The 16,638-nt window shown below is 46.1% G+C and overlaps 1 protein-coding gene across 4 annotated transcripts in view; it reads left to right on the top strand.

Annotated features, from left to right (window-relative positions):
• LOC140458446 (AT-rich interactive domain-containing protein 3A-like) overlaps nucleotides 1-13,373 on the top strand; it is a 231,454-nt gene extending 218,081 nt beyond the window's left edge. For all 4 annotated transcript variants that reach the window (XM_072553028.1, XM_072553026.1, XM_072553029.1 and 1 more), the window contains one exon: nucleotides 777-13,373. In XM_072553028.1, coding sequence (XP_072409129.1) covers nucleotides 777-916 — 140 coding nt within the window. In that variant the 3' untranslated portion in view covers nucleotides 917-13,373. The remainder of the gene's footprint in view (nucleotides 1-776) is intronic.
• The last annotated feature ends 3,265 nt before the right edge of the window (nucleotides 13,374-16,638 follow it).

The raw sequence follows: 16,638 nt of genomic DNA, 5'->3' as shown, positions 1-16,638 counted from the left end.
ATGAATGCAGGCCTTTATTCGGTTTTGAAATTTGGCATTCTTGCATGTGTCCTGATGAGAAGCTTCGATGACACGCCTCCCTTTTCAGCACGATTCAATTCTGTGCATCACTAAGTTTAACTTGTACAATTCATTGGAACAGAGGGGAGTGAGAGTGAGAAGGAATCTCTCTTTTGACCCGGCTGCCTGATTGCATTGATAGAAGATTAGTCAAGCCAGGAGCCGAATTGCCTCTGCCAGGGACGGCTTTGCAAATATTATTGTCCAAAGAGTTGGAATTATGTCAGCCACTTCTTAGTGTGTAGCGTTCTTGTCTCTTAGTCAGAAAGTCCCACTCCGGAGATTTGAGGACAGCATCTAAGATGACACTGCCGGTGCCGTGCTGTGGGAGTACCACACTATCAAAGGTGCCGTCTCTCAGATGAGTCACTCACCTACGATTGTTCTCTCAGATGGATGTAAAAACACCTCAAGACAAAGAAGCGTTATTCCTGGGGCTTTAGTCAATATTTAAACTTCGACCAGTACAACATACAATCTGCTTGTTATCATCTTGTTGTTTTTGCGAATTTGGTGAATCCCCTTCCTCCAGCCCAACAGGGATTGCATTTCAAAAGGTCCTTCACTGGCTATGAAGTACTTCTGGGAAATCCTGTGGTTGTGACAGGAGGTAGATAAATGCAAGGTGTATCATTCTTTTCCTGAGGACTTATTGTCTTTCCCTGCAGTTTGAACGGTACCAAAAGAAACTTCCTTATTATTTTGTCCCTGCACAGGAGTGTTGTTTGCCCAGAGACCAGCTGTGCATGTGATCGCAGGACCCAGCAGCAGCACATCTGGTTCACAGAGCACCTCCAGTCCTACCTCCGTCAAGGGCCCCGCCTCTGCTGAGCCCTCCACCAGTGGCTCCCCCTGAAGGCAGCCATCTGCCACAGCATCAGCAAATGGACTTGTCTCAATTGTATTTTTCTAGAGTCAGGGCAGGGAATAATGAGCGAGAAGTGGAAAAATGCAGGAACAGAAAGAACACATAAAAGGATTGCACAGATCTTTTCAGCTCAAGGAACCTATGTGACAATTCTTTTGTTTTATTATTCAGTCAATCTCTTGTGTTGCACAGGGGGCAATCAAAACTGAGTGTTCTCTTCAGGTAAAAAAGGTGTTGGAGGGGGTCAGGGGTTAGAGGTTAACTGGGCCTGGTTTTGCAGATGTGATTGTCTCCCCACTGTGAAATGATATGTATGGGTTCTTATTTTTGTACGTCATTTCAATTATGCACATCCCCATTTATTCCGGGAGTTGCCCTGAGTCCATTTGTCACTCTGTAATCCTGCCCTCTGAGCAGTGGCGGAACTGCAGTGTCACCTCTGGGCGGGAGGGTGTAATTACAGCGTGACATGTTTACATGAATAATTCCCATTATAATGGCGGACGTGGAATTAATAACAGAGACCGCTGACAGGATGCAGGCACAAGAATGTTTAATATATTATGTAAATATGCAGCCGGTGTGGTTTTAATTTGACTTTACCTTGAAGTGACAGTGTACCTTTTGTTGGTTTCCAGCAGTTATTCGAAAGTTATATGGGAGGGAGTCCAGAGTAAAACTGGGCCTTGTTCATTTTTCACTTCAGTCATAAAGAAATTCAGCAACCTGTCCAAAATGCAGTGGAGAATAGTTCCAGAAACAAGAAGATTTCATTCCTTAAATTATAGAGAGTCACGTTGAGGTGGAAATGTTGATGTCCTTTGCGGAACTGGGTCTGACGGACCCTGAGCTGCAAACCCAAGGGCATTGCTTCCCTCCAACTGAATGGCCAAGTATGCTAGTCAGGGGTGAGTGTCAACAGACTCTCTACCACCATCGTAAGCAGCACACTGGGATCTACCCACGCCCCTGCCTTTTGTAATCCACCGTGACTCAGCGGGTAGTGTTCCCATTGGTGAGTCTGACGGATCCCACTTCAACCTGAGCACTGATGCCCAGGCTGAAACTCCCAAGGCAGCATTGATGGAGTGCCACACTGCCAGGGGTGCCACTTGCCCGCCTGCCCTCTCGGGTGGAGGTATCGTGAGGAAGACCAGGGGGCTTCTCCCCATGCCCAGCATCCTGGTGACTACCCATCCTTCACATAACATTGCTGGAACAGTTTATCTAGTCACTGAAACAGGCTTGTTCATGGGAGCCTGCTGTGCACATCATTTCTGAGAGTACAGCATGGAAACAGGCCCTTCGGCCCAACCCGTCTGTGCCGAGCAGGTTTCCGAAATTATACTAGTCTTATTTTCTAACATTTGGCCATTATCCCTCTAAACCCTTCCTATTTATATACCCATCCAGATGCCTTTTAGATGTTGTAATTATACCAGCCTCCACCTCTTCCTCTGGCAGCTCATTCCATACACGCACCGCTGTTTGCGTGTAAAATTTGCCCCTCAGGTCCCTTTTAAATCTTTTCCCCCCTCTTCTTAAGCCTAAACCATCTAGTTTTGGACTGCACTACGCTGGGGAAAAGACCTTGGCTATTCACCTTATCTCTGACTTCATTGGCTGGGAAGCCACGGGACAGTGAAAGGCGCTATATAAGTGCAATCTTGCCTCTCTCACTGAACATCTCCAACTCAAGGCAGTGATCAGGGGAACCCATCCTGGTATATTGCCGTATTGCTGTAACCCCATAATAAGGGGGATGTTGAGTGAGGCAGTTCGGAGCACTTAACCCTCAGTCCATAGGGGGATTGTAGCTGTTAAGAAGAAAAATGTGCCCTCTTGTTTGGAGAGCTGGAATACAGAAGGGGTGATTAAAACCAGCCTTGCTTCATTTAGGGTACCACTGCTGGATATCCACCTATTCCTGTCGAGAATGTCCTGTGGGCACCAGTAATGATTTAAGATGCTTCCTCTTTTCACAACATGGCACTTATGCTGTGGGCGGGAATGTAACATTTACATTATTTTTTAAAATGTGACGTTTTGCAGTCAGTTGGTCAACCTTTACCACTCAGGTGGGCCATTTTACCCATGACCTTCCACATAAAGTAGTCATGAGACCGAGACTGCGGTAGAAATAAAAGTAGAGCAAAGTTATCAATTCTGTAAAGGTTTCCCTCCTCCAAGCTGTGAAGCCTGGAGTAGGTAGGCCTCTGCAAAGAGACAGTCACGGTTCCCATCGATCGCTGGAGTTTGGTTGAACTCTGGCCAAATGTTTGCCAAACACTTACCTCCAAGATCATTTCCCCACCAGTTGGGGATCTCTGGAGGCCATTGAAAAGCCCAGTTAGAAGATGCCATGGGGTTAAATTGAATTCCACATGAGGTAGGCTCAACCCTTAGAGCAGTCACCCATCATGGCTCCCCCCCCCCCCCCCCCCCCCTGCTCCCAGGGAGACAGTAAATTTGATTTGACGCCGTTGCATGAACCCTCCGAGTTGCCAACAGAAGGGACACAGTCTCACCAAGGGAGATTGCTGTGGCCTAAGGACTTCTCCATGTCATTGTGAATGTGGGGCAGATTGTCAGCTGGTTGGCACCTGGAAAGGTGCCAGTGGCCACATAAGTTGCCTAGAGGGTTTTTGTACCATGCAGTGAAATTCAAGGGAATTGGGCTGAGGTGTCCATGTGTATTGTTTGGCGTTTGTACGTAAGTGTCTTTTTGTGCGAGTGTATGTTTTTCTGAGTGTGAGTTTGTGTCTGTATCTGTGTGTATGTGCTTTTGTGTTTATGTGGGAGTGTGAGAATGTGTTTGTGAATGAATGTGTGTCAATTTGTGTGAAGGTGTATGAGTGTGTATGTGTTTACAAGTTTGTGTGTGATTGTGTATATGCCTGAGAGTGTGCATATGTGACTGCATGAGAGAGTATGTTTGTGTATGTGAGAGTATGATTGTTTGTGTGTGTGTATGCGTATTTGAGAGAGTATGTTTGTAAGTGGGTGAATATGTGAATATGTTTGTGAGTGGGTGTGTGGATGTTTGTGATTGGGTGTATGTGTGTGTATAAGAGAAAGAGTATGTTTGAGTGGGTGTATGTGTGACAGTATGTTTGTGAGTGGGTGTGTGTAAGAGAGAGTATGTTTGTGAGTGAGTATATATGTGTGTGTGTGTGTGTGTGAGAGAGAGAGCGTATGTTTGTGAGTGGGTGCACGTGGAGAGAGAGAATGAGAGAGAGAGAGAATGAGAGGGAGAGTCTGTTGGTTTTTGCCCACCCTAATTGAATGTATTCCCAGGAGATTTCCAGCTGCCAAGTACAGCTTCTGTTATTGGTTGCCCAACACCCCCATCCAGGCGCTACCCTGCCCCTGATAGACCAATTGGATACCCATCATTTCCTGATTGGATTATTCTTCCTGTCACTCTAACAGTCTCTTTCCCACTACAGTGTTTTTCTAACTAATTAGCAGAAACGCAAAAAAGAAACACACACAATATTTATCAACACCGAGATCTTTCATTCAGGGGACATGAATCTTCAACACCTGGAGATCCAGGCCAGACCTGGAAGGGTTGGCAGTGCTAGTTTCTGTGAGACGGCAGTTAGAGCTAACATGAGGCCCCATACAGGAGCCCACTCGTGTGTCACTCTCTCAGGAGTGACTTACACCCAAGGCTTGGTTTTCCTCAGGATTTGCCGCCCGTGCAGGGTGTTCACACTCAGAGTTAACAGCGACAGGGTCACTGATTTCTTGTTCGGTCTCAGGGTCAGCTGTACCTCAGCTTTTTGCCCCCAATCCCCCCGAGCCACAACCTTCCACACCATGAAATCCCAGGCTGGAAGTTGAGTGTGGAAATCTCAGCCGGCACTTCACCGCGCAGTACTGCAGGAGTGCTGTGCCGTTGGAGCGGGGAAAAGTCTGGGTGGATGTAAAAGATCTCGTGGCACTATTTCAGAGAAGAACAGGGCAGCTGGTTTCTCAGTCAACACCCAATAAAATAGATTGACCTTTCTGGGATCTTGCTGTGCATAAATTGCCTCCCGCATTTCCTACCTCAAAACGATGTCATTCGCTGTAAAATGTTTCATGACATCCAACAGTGGGAAAAGACCCTATGGAAGTTCAAGATTTCTCTCTGCTATGTATTTGCTTTCCCACCTCCCGTTCTTGGGAACATTGGCCATGTCAGTGATGGAAAGATGTTGAGGCCATTCGGTTGAGCCCAGGTATTCTCAGGGAACTTGACATCTGATCAGCGGCTGGGCAGTCACTCAACGGACGGCCACATCAATAAAACCAAGCACTTCTGATTCCACGGCCCCTCTCTGGGAAACAACAATCTGATCGTAGGTTGGGTAGGGAGCTGGTGAAATGGGATTGGCCTCTATTTCTAAGAACAAGAAGTGGATATACAAATCTGTGAGGCAATGATTAAATATCTCCTCCTTTGGAATTCTATACTCCGTGGACTGTTGCAGTCCGAACAAAAGCCAGCTGGCGCACACACACACACACACACACACACACACACACACACACACACACACACACTTAGTGTCTACCGTACAAGATCTCACAACCAAAGGGCTGAATTCTATTCTTAGCTGGAGTTTGCTCCTGGTGCAGTGAGACATCATTTCAATTTTGCATGTGTAAAATAGGGAATGTAAATTCAGCAATCCCTGTCCTCTCACCTCTGGCTTAATTTGATAAACTCCAACAATCGCATCCAGTTGTATATTAGAAAGACATTTGAACAGGTACATGGGATCAGAGAGGTTTCGAAGGATACGTGTCAAATGCAGGCACTTGAGACTAGTTCAGTTTAGGATACTTTGTCAGCATGGGCCAAATAGTTTGTTTCCATGCTGTATGACTCTAAAGAGGAACAGGCCATTTGGCCCACCTGGTCCATCCTCGTATTTGTGTTCCACATCAGCCTTCACCCACCCCATGGTCTCTGATCCCACCGACATCGCCTTCATGTTTTTGCCAAGCCTCCTCTGAAATGTATCTCTGTTGTTCTTCTCAATGATTTACTATGGTGACGAGACCCCAATCTTCCCATTCTCCGAGTAAGGAGGTCTTTCCCACTAGTTATGGTCTCTTGTGAATTATTGAGGAAAATTTCAGGGATGCGTTTTGGCCTTAAAAATATTTAATGATCTGACCCTCCATTACCTCCTGTGACAGAGAGTACCAAAGTCACACTCTCCTCATGTCTGTCAGGAAGGGGTAACCCGGAATTGTAAAACAGTGCCCCCTCCTTCTGGAGTCACCCACAAGAGGAACCATCTTTTCTGTATCCACCTTGTCATGACCATTCAGGTACTTGCAAACCCCAATCAAATCAGCCCCTCCCCCTCCACCGTTTTCTTAGGTGACACAGTGGCTCAATGGTTAGCACTGTTGCCAGGGTCCCCGGTTCGGTTCCACCCTTGGGTGACTGTCGGTGTGGAATCTGTGTGATCTCCTTGTGTCCGTGTGGGTGTGCTCTGGTTTCCAACCATAGTCCAAAGGTGAACAGGCTAGGTGGAGTGGCCATGGGGAATGCAGTGTTACCAGGATGGGGTAGAGGGGTGGGTCTGGATGAAATGCTCTTCAGCGGGGCAGTATGGACCTGATTGGCCAAATGGCCTGCTCCTATACTGTAGCTATTCTATGATACTTGCGTATTCAATCTGAGAGGATTTGTCCGTACATAAGTGTCTTCTGTATGCTCTCAATAGGCCTTATTACTTTTCCTTATCCTTCAGCCCACTTTACCAGGAGAGGTTTACTCGGCTTTATGGAGGGGTAAAATGGGAGGAATCACAGGCTCTGAGCCATTAATAAATTGAACAGCAAAAAGAGAATTGTTTTATTCAGTGACCTATGTTTCCTGGCTACTAGATCTCCTCACCTGTTGTACTACCTCACAACTACATATTGGTGAGTGCTACTCATTCTTCACCCAACCCTTAAACAATTCATTTTTTAACGTGTTTGTTTCTTTTTTTACCTTCTGCAAGGTTTTTTTTTGATAATTTCTGCCCTCCTTGTCTCTCCACAGGGTGGAGAGATGGGTTCACATTGGCTAAAATCCTCCCCCCCCCGGACCCCAACCCCAAACACCGCCATTGAGAGCGTGCCTAATGAATGCCTGCTCATGTCCTGGCCTAGGCATTGAATAGTGGTAGCCTATGCAACTGTGGGAAGGGAAGGGCACCCATGACCCACCAATCCCAGAACCCATCGCCACTTGATAGGCCAAAGGTCTAAGCAACCATCCATCTCCTTCTGTCAGGCTCAGTGTACTCCCCCTACCTGTGGAAGTATGAATCTGCATCGGCTTGCTGAGCAGGGCTGTTTTTCTCTCAGGTTCCACTTTGATTACTCTGCATAAAAGATGGTCCAATCAATTCAGAAGGCTGCTGAAAATCTCACTGAGACTTTTCAAGCCAAGCTAGATGGGGGGCAAAGAGAATTAGGAATAATCTCCTCTGATTCAAATGTCTTCTTTTATCCATTGATGGGTTGAGGGCGTCACTGGCTCTGTCAGCATTTATTGTCTGTCCCTAATTGCACCAGAAGGCAGTCAACCACATTACAGTGGGTATGGAGTCACAGGTCGGCCAGACCAGGTAAGGATGCCATTTCCTTCCTGAGTGAACCAGATGGATTCTTTCTGACAATCGACTCATGGTCATCATTAGACACTTCATTCCAGATATTTTAAAAATTGAATTCATATTCCACCATCTGCCGTGCTGGGATTTGAACCTGGGTTCCCCGAATGTTACCTGGGGTTCTGGATTAGCTGTCCAGCGATAATCACCTCCCCAGATAGCTCGTGTTTAGAATCACCCTGGTCTTGAGCACTGCCACTCTCTCAGTCAAATGCCCTGCCGTTGTGTGCCCTCACCTTCCCTTCACCCAAGTGACTCTTCACTCCATCCCACCATTCAAAGCAGGCAGGTTTTGTAGAGGGACTGTTACAACTCTGACTGTCACCAGTGAGGCCTTTTACCCCTCCCTAACTCCCATCTTTCCAGTTTTGCTTTCAAGAGCTTCAAGTCAGAACGAAGTATTTCTAAGCAACAAAAATAGAAATTGCGAAGGGATCTCAGCAGGTCTGGCAGCATCTGTTGACAGAAACAGACTCAACGTTTCAGGTTCAGTTCTGAGGCAGGGTCACTGGACCCAAAAGGTGAAATCTGTGTGTGTCGCTCTCTCTCTCTCTGCACAGATGTAGCCACACCTGCTGAGTTTCTCTAGCAGTTTTTGTTTCTGATTCAGTTTTTGTTTTGAGAACGCCATGCCAGTGCCTTGATGTATCTTCAGCAACTCAAGATGAAAATAATCAGGTTTTATACGGTGGGTGGGCCAATGGATACAGAGATGGCCCTGAGTAGTGGTTGTTTAAACGGGCAACTTGTGCCGCGCTCCCCCTGTCGTGGTGATAACTACTGAAGGAAATATTTGTTTCTCCTATTTGACCTTTCCCTGTTGCTGGGTTTAGTTCAAGGTCAGACATGACGATACAGCTTGGCCAAAACAGAGCTGCCAAACCCATTGTGAAAACACAGACGTGTGTATCGGTGAGCACATTGGCTGGGGGTGGGGTGGGGGGAGGGTTCCCTGACTCTGAGTTGCCTCAAAGTGTCCACCTCTTCCCTCAGATGAAATACAAAGGATTGACGCAAATAATAGGGGTGTTTGTTCAGGGATTTAGACATCACCATTTGGTAATGAGACCGAGTTGGAAATGGTCTGCTTCTGTGCCCCTGTGAACACAGCAGGATCAGCGAGAGCCATTAACCTTACCCCTGATTACCTGACAGTGTCAAAATGATCCCCCCCCCCCACTTCCCCACCTTCCTCCATGTGAAGACTGAGAAGGTTAGAGCTTACCCACCCGACAAAGACTGCAATTGAACTCCTGCGACCAATGCACTCATTAAACAATCTCTTGTGTAACAGTGTTTGCAAGATCGTAAAATAGTGCTGCCGTACACATTGTGAAACCTGGGATAGAAAGCTCTTCAGAGCTGCAGTTTGACTGGGGTTGGGTGGTTAGTGGGGGCTTGTGTTGTGAAGGCAACACCTATTATTGTTCATCAGGCCTTTAACCTTTGAGCTGTCGGGGTGTTTTGACAACATGAGGCAACATTCCACAGGGAATTCTCACCAACAGGAATTCGCTTTTTTTTTCCTGTTTAAGAAACAAATTAAATAATTGTCAGCGGTGCACAGCAGCATAATTCTATCTGGGTCCCTGTGCTTAAAAGATGAAAACAGAAATACCTCAGACTTTTTTTTTGTGTCTCTTCACATATATACCTCAACCGTTAATTACTGTTGGACTCTTTTGAATGCTGGCAGGTTTTGCTATGGTGATTAACCATTTTCCAAACTGTTAACACCAAAGAAGACATTTTATGAAAAACTGTTAGATCTCTTTAGTGTAAACCACGCTGCTCCCCAAATAATCAAATCACCTGCAAAGATGATGTGTGGCTTCCCCTCCCTTTGCTTCACGTTGTGTTTGGAGTGCAGACTCTCGCAGTGAGGGCATGTCTGCAGTAATAGAAGCTGCCAAATTAAAAAAAAACAATGAATGTGATTGGAATGGGGGCCACCAAATTCCCTCGTTCTGGATTCTCTTTGTTTGGGCGAAGCAGTGACTGGGAAGGCAGAGGGAGTGCACCAAAGAGATTTGCTTCTATATATAATTAACGTGACTGTCACTGAATGCACTGTACACCACTTTCCTTTGCTGTTGGTTCAAGAATGGCAAGTGGGCCTCAGGCTTGGGATCATCACCACATTAGAATTGCTCTTTGCCGGGTAGAGTCACACCTTGTGCACGTAGATTGGGTTTGAGCTTGAACATCAAGGGGACCTCCACTCTACAGTGTAACGAAAGCAGAATGCTGTGTAATTCTGAAACGAACGCAGCAAGACGCAGCAGGGCTGGCGAGACTGAGACACAGGTAACATTTTGAGTCTAGTATGAGGACCAGAAGACTCATACTGGACTCGAAGTATTTACTCTGTTTCCCTCTCTCCAGACCTGCCAAGTTGCTCCAGTGTTTGTTCCCCTCTGCACTGTAATTGGCCTCAGAATATGACAGGCTGACTCCAGATGGCTTAAACATTCCATTTGGTTTAGTGGAAGTTTCTCCTCCCACCCCAGTGGCTGACTACACAGGGATGAGTTGGTATAACAAAGTTGAAAGCTGTTGGGTGAATCTGCTTGCTTTTAATTTTATATAGACTTCAGTGGAAAGGCATTTTCAAAGTGTTTTAAGTCGTTGTTTTCACACTGTAGCTGTTTCCGTTTCCATGCCGTTACTAGACCTGGAATATGGAAACATAGGAACAGGAGCCTACTCCCCCCCCCCCTATTCAATGCAATCATAGCTGATCTATGGCCTACCTGACTTTGGGCCCATATCCCTCAATACCTTTAATCAACAAATATCTCACATTTAAATTAATTAAAAGCTAGTCTCAGTGATGATGAATCAGATTTACTCATGCCCCTTTAGGGATGAAAATCTGCCAACCTAACCCAGTCTGGCCTACATGTGAGATCAGATCCACAGCAATGGGGTTGATTCTTAATTACCTTCAGAAATGGCTGAGCAAGCCACTCGGTTGAAGGGCGATTAGGAATGGGTTAGAGGTGCTGGGCAATGCCCTTGTCTTTTGGGACAGCACAGTGGCTCAATCGTTAGCACTGCTGCCTCACACCACTAGGGACCCAGGTTCGATTCCACCCTTCGGTGGTGTGTGTGTGTGTCTGTGCCAAGTTTGCACATTCTCCCCTTGTTTCCTCCCACAGTCCAAAGATGTGCAAGCTAGGTAGGTTAGTCACGGGGAATGCAAGGGGGTATGCCCTTCAGAGGGGCTAGGTGGCATCAATGGGCTGAATGGCCTGTTTCCACACTGTAGGAATTCTGTGAACACATGAAAGAATAAAGGAAAAGAAAACATTCTAATCTGTTGATCAGCTGGTTCATATTGAGAAGTCTGTGAACACAAGGATGCAATAAAAGAGTTTCTAGAGTCTCTGATGACCTTTCAACTGAGCTTCCTGAATTCAGTAACTTAATGACATTGGGTTTGTCCTGTAGCACCCCACTTATTTAATCTGCTTTTGCTTTTAGTGTAGACTTTTGCAAAAAGGCATTTTCAAAGTGTCTCAAGTCACCTTGTTTCCACACTGCAGCTGGTTAAATTTGCACGCAGTTGCTAGACTTATTATTGAGCTCATTAATCATGATCACAGCCCGAATCCTTAATATCAGCAGGCACAAAGTGGGATAGGAATCTTAATTACACAGATTTTCATCAGAGGCACTCCCTTCCCTCCTTAAACTTAATTTCAGCATTAAGATCCGTTGCCCTAAATGCCCTTGTGAGGCAGCTGGTATCTGATGCAAAGTTTGAGAATTTTAATGGGCTTTGTGCAGTTCTGTAGTAACTGGCCGTTGTCTTGAAAGGTTAATCCAGTGTGTGGCAGTGCCAGAGGCCTGACTCAACGTCATTACGTTTGATGACTGGCAATGAAAATGTAGTTTGGTCTGAGCTCGGTATAGATTACCATTCGCTCACTGAGTGTACTGTTTACTGTGATTCATGACGATAGTTTCCTATTGTCAAGATCCTGTGCAGCCGACGAGAGGAGAATGATTGTTCTCAAGGTTTGAAATCCGTAGAGAGAGTCGGTGCACTGTGGAACGTGCAACTATTTGTGACTGCTTCCCTAAGGACAGCAGACCCTTGGCTCCTGAGCACAGTGGGATTTGTGTTCTGTCTTTAACATGACATTGGCAGCTGCTCAGTTGTATTTTCCAGTTCTCTCTCTCTCTCTGTCACTCACGCACGATATAATCGATAGAGTTTCACAACATCCAACAGGCTATATTGGACTTTGCAGAGCAGTTTGCCAAGTTTAAATATTCAACCTTTATCAGTCAACTGAGTGAGCAAAACTTCCCTCCCCCCTGCCCCCAGCCAATCAGCCCCAATTCGTTAATGACTGCATTGTAAAACGATGGCGAAAGAAATAAGTAAATCTACATTGAAGCAAGGGGAAATAGGGCTGGGGTTATCTAGACTGGAGTATGTGGCAGTTTTTGTAACAGCCATTCACTGTAGGGTAAGGGGGTGGTGAGCACAGGGATTAATGTTTAAACGTCATTTGTCAAAGCGAAGGTTGTGGGGAAAATGTAGGAGTTAGTGTGACCCATTGGATTAGCTTGCAAAGAGTCAGTATATGCTGTACAGGCTGAATGGCCTTCTGTGCGCCATTGTTTTGGGGCTGTGGTGCAAGACTGAGGTGACCGGATTTTGTTTTCTCTCTCCAGTGAGCTCACGGCAGAACAGATTACCCCCCTTTAGACCGGAAAACTCACTGAGATGTACCAACTCATAGGGACAAAGGCAAGGTCCATTACTGAAGCAGTGATAACACTTGGGGTTACGGGGAGAATTGGGGTAAGTGGAGTTGAAATGCCCATCAGCCATGATTGAATGGCAGAGTGGACTCAATGGGCCGAATGGCCTTTCTTCCACTCCTATGTTTTATGGTCTTATGGTTGGAAGGGACATGCCGTTGGAGGGGACATGCCATTTGCTTTGGAATACCTTTCAATGGTGGGGTGTAACACTTGCCTGATAAGACCCATTCCCCTCCAATGAAACCAAAATTTGAAAGGAGAGTGGGGTGGTTTAACCAACTGATTGTTTCATGAAGGGATTCAGACCAACAGCAGAACCAGCAGGTGTACAGTGCATCATCGAACTGAGATTAACATAAACGTCATGATTTAGGGTGCACTTCGGGACTGGTACCAGGTTCCAACTTAAACCCGGTCAAGGTTCAAAGGTTACCTTGTGGTACTCAGGGGTGGAGAGTGAGGGGAAGTGACAGTGAATGAGCCTTCTGCTACGGCCTCAGCGTGGGTTTACTATTGAAGTATTACAATTTACTACGTTTCTTTTTTTTTAAAGAAAAAACTTTACGAAGTAAAAGACAGAACGTTTTATAGCTACCTCTTACAACTCTTTATCATAAAGTTCAGAGATTTAAAAATATTTTTTAATTTAAAAAGAAGTGGGACTTGACAAAGCTCCAATAAAAGGCAAAATGAGCCAAAACTGCATCATGTACAAAGTTTTGCAACATGAAAGCAATATAAAACCCACGGATTCATCAACAATGATTTGGAATGTAGACAGGCCAAACAGTAACATACTGTCAGACTTTTTATTAATTTTTATTCTTTGTGTGCATTGACTATTGTGTCTATATTATGTATTGACTGGTAAATAGACTAGATAACACCAATACCTCAAATTATGCTACTTATGATATTTCTGTATATTTTGGTCATCTCTCTTCAACATTCACGTGAATGTTTTTTATCCAAATAAACTTTTACTGCTCCCAGCTTGTGTGTGTCGTTTTTTTTTAACATATCATTTTGTGGCTGGCACTGCAGCTCAGTGGTGCTGTCCCACAGTATTCGGGACCTGGGTTTGATTCCAGCCTCACGCAACTATCTTGTGTCAAGTTTACACACCCTTCTGTGGGTTTCCTCCAGATGCTCCTGTTTCTCCCAGAATTCGGAGACGTGAAGGTTAGGTGGATTGGAGGGCCTCTGCCTGAAACGTTGACTGTCTTGCTTCACAGATGCTGCTTGACCTGCTGTGATTTCCCAGCACCACACCCTTCAACATGGGAAATTGCCAGTTGTGTCCAGGGATGTGTAGGTCGCAGCACTACAGGTGTAGGGTAGTGGAATGGGTCTGGGTGGGATGCTTTTCAGAGGGTCAATGTGGACTTGATGGGCTGAATGGCCTATTCCCACACTGTTGGGATTCTATGAACAAGCACTGGCTTCCCAACGATGCCTACATTTCACGAAAGGAATTAACAAAATCTACCTGTCTCTTCCCATTGTAATCCAATTCTAACATTCAAAATCTTAAAAATACTATTAAAAGATGCAAGATGGTCCATTTTCTGGGAGATCATTCTGAGGATTTGCCACACTTTGAGAAGAGTGCTTGGTTTAGCTGAGCTGAATGAACAATCAGGATGGGTATATGAATGGGAAAGTTTCAGAGGGGTTTGGGCCAAATGCTGGCAAATGATTTGTAGATTAGATTAGATTACAGTGTGGAAACAGGCCCTTCGGCCCAACAAGTCCACACTGATCTGCCAAAGCGCAACCCCCCCATTCTCCTACATTTACCCCTTCACCTAACACTACAGGCAATTTAGCATGGCCAATTCACCTAACTTGCACATTTTTGGATTGTGGGAGGAAACAAGAGCACCCGGAGGAAACCCACGCAGACACGGGGAGAATGTGCAAATTCCACACAGAGAGTCGCCTGAGGCGGGAATTGAACCCAGGTCTCTGGCGCTGTGAGGCAGCAGTGCTAACCACTGTGCCACCATGCTGCCCATGGAAGTAGATCAGATTGGAATATCTGGTTGGCATGGATGAGTTGCACCAAAGGCTCTGTTTCCATGCTGTATGACTCTATGACAACTGACTACAATGCACAGTGATGCCACAGTGTGGGTTCAATTCCTGCACCAGCTGTTGGTTCCATCTCTCATGGGCATCAGTCGTTGGGCCCAGCATTTATTGCCTGTCTCTACTTGCCCCACGAGAAGGTGATGGTGAGCTGACTGATTGAACGGCTGCAGTCCCTGTGCTGAAATTAGACCCACAATCTCTTTAGGTAGGCCATTCCAGGATCTTGACCCAGCGACACTGAAGCTGAAGGATTCTCCTGGCAAGTCACAGAATCCCTACATGGGGACAGAGGTCATTCGGCCCATCAAGTCTGAACTGATCCTCTGAAGAGCATTCTACCTTGACCCAGCATCCCAAACCCTATCCCCCCCCAACACTGCATTTCCCATGGCTAATCCACTTAGCCGTCACATCCCTGGACACTACTGTCAGTTTAGCACAGTCAATGCACCTAACTTGCACATCTTCGGACTCTCTCCTCACCTGAGGTGTGCTGACCCTCAGGTTAAAGCACCACCAGTATTCACTGTCTAATGAGAGAGCAGACCTATTGTTTGGTAAGACTATGGTGACTTTACCTTTCCTGCTAATAAATGTTTCTAATTTCACTTTTACCACTTTTAAGTCCCCTCACATTGACACTTGAAAACGAATACGATCTGCACAAGGCAGTTCACTGCCACCATCTCAGAGTGAAGCAAAATGGGCAAGGAAGATCCTGGTATCCTTACAGAGTGGAAACAGGCCATTCGGCCCAACAAGTCCACACCAACTCTCTGAAGAGTATCACACCCAGACTCATCCCTCTCTACCCTGCATTTCCCCTACACACCCCTGGACGCTACGGGCTAATTTAGCATGGCAGGTCCATCTAACCTACACATCTTTGGACTGTGGGAGGAAACCAGAGCACCCCTACCGGGAGAACGTGTAAACTCCACACAGACAGTCACCCGAGATTGGAATTAAACCTGGGGCCCCTGGTGCTGTGAAGGCAGCAATGCTAACCACTGAGCTATCATGCTGTGCAAAAGGTGCACCTTTGTCTGTGTTGTTAGAACAAATGTAAATAAAATGTGCTCATTTTCTTCTGCAAGTTCAGTCCCAGACACATGGAGCCAGAACCAATGTGCTCATGCTGCCTCCCAGTGGTTGATTTCAGGAACAGCAACTTGGAGGCAGCAGAGTTGTCAGGTGCATACAGTACATAGGAACTGGTGGCAACAAAAGAAGCCTTTCAGCTCCTCTCATTCCTAATGAAGGGCGTTTGCCCGAAATGTCAACTGTCCTGCTCCTCAGATGTTGCCTGGCCTGCTGTGCTTTTCCAGCGCCGCACTCTCGACTCTGATCTTCAACATCTGCAGTCCCCACTTTCTCCCCTTACCTGTGGCAGCTCTTGGAAGAAGCTGTAGAAATTCGAGCCAGTCTAGGGGAAAGAGAAAAATAATTTGGTAAGGCTGTTTTCTGGTGGCCAATGAGTCAGGAAGATGAGATTTAATCCCCGGGATTGTGCTGTAATATGTCCTCAACAATTATCAAATGAACTCACTTGCAAACACGAGTTAGGAAGGGCAGGCTTGCATTCTGCCTTTAGGTTAAAGGATGCGGGACTCTTTCTTTTAATACATTCATGGGACACGCGAGTCGCTGGCTGGGTCGGCATTTATTGCCCATCCCTCGTCCTTAAGAAGGTGGTGATGAGCTGCCTCTTTGAGTCCTTGCAGTCCATTTGGCATGGCTCAATGGTTAGTACTGCTGCCTCACAGCACCAGGGAGCCAGGTTTAGTTCCAGCCTCGGGTGACTGTCTGTGTGGAGTTTGCATGTTCTCCCTGTTCTGGATGTAAATTTGCCCACTGAGGTGGAAGGTTTGTTTTCAGACGTTTCGTCACCATATTAGGTAACATCTCCAGTGGGCCTCTGGACGAAGTACTGGTGGCATGGCCTGACTTCTAATTATGTGTTTAGGTTTCCTTGGGTTGGTGATGTCATTTCCTGTGGTGATGTCATTTCTGGGTTTTTTCTCGGGGTGATAAGTGGGATCCAAGTCAATGTGTTTGTTGATAGAGTTCTGGTTGGTATGCCATGTTCACTACACTACATTGGACAAGCAGGCAGAAAACTAGCCACCAGGATACATGAACATCAACTAGCCATAAAAAGAC

Source organism: Chiloscyllium punctatum, chromosome 33 (assembly GCF_047496795.1).
Source record: "Chiloscyllium punctatum isolate Juve2018m chromosome 33, sChiPun1.3, whole genome shotgun sequence".
In the NCBI taxonomy this organism is placed as follows: domain Eukaryota; kingdom Metazoa; phylum Chordata; class Chondrichthyes; order Orectolobiformes; family Hemiscylliidae; genus Chiloscyllium; species Chiloscyllium punctatum.
This window is presented reverse-complemented; position numbering and strand designations above follow the sequence as displayed.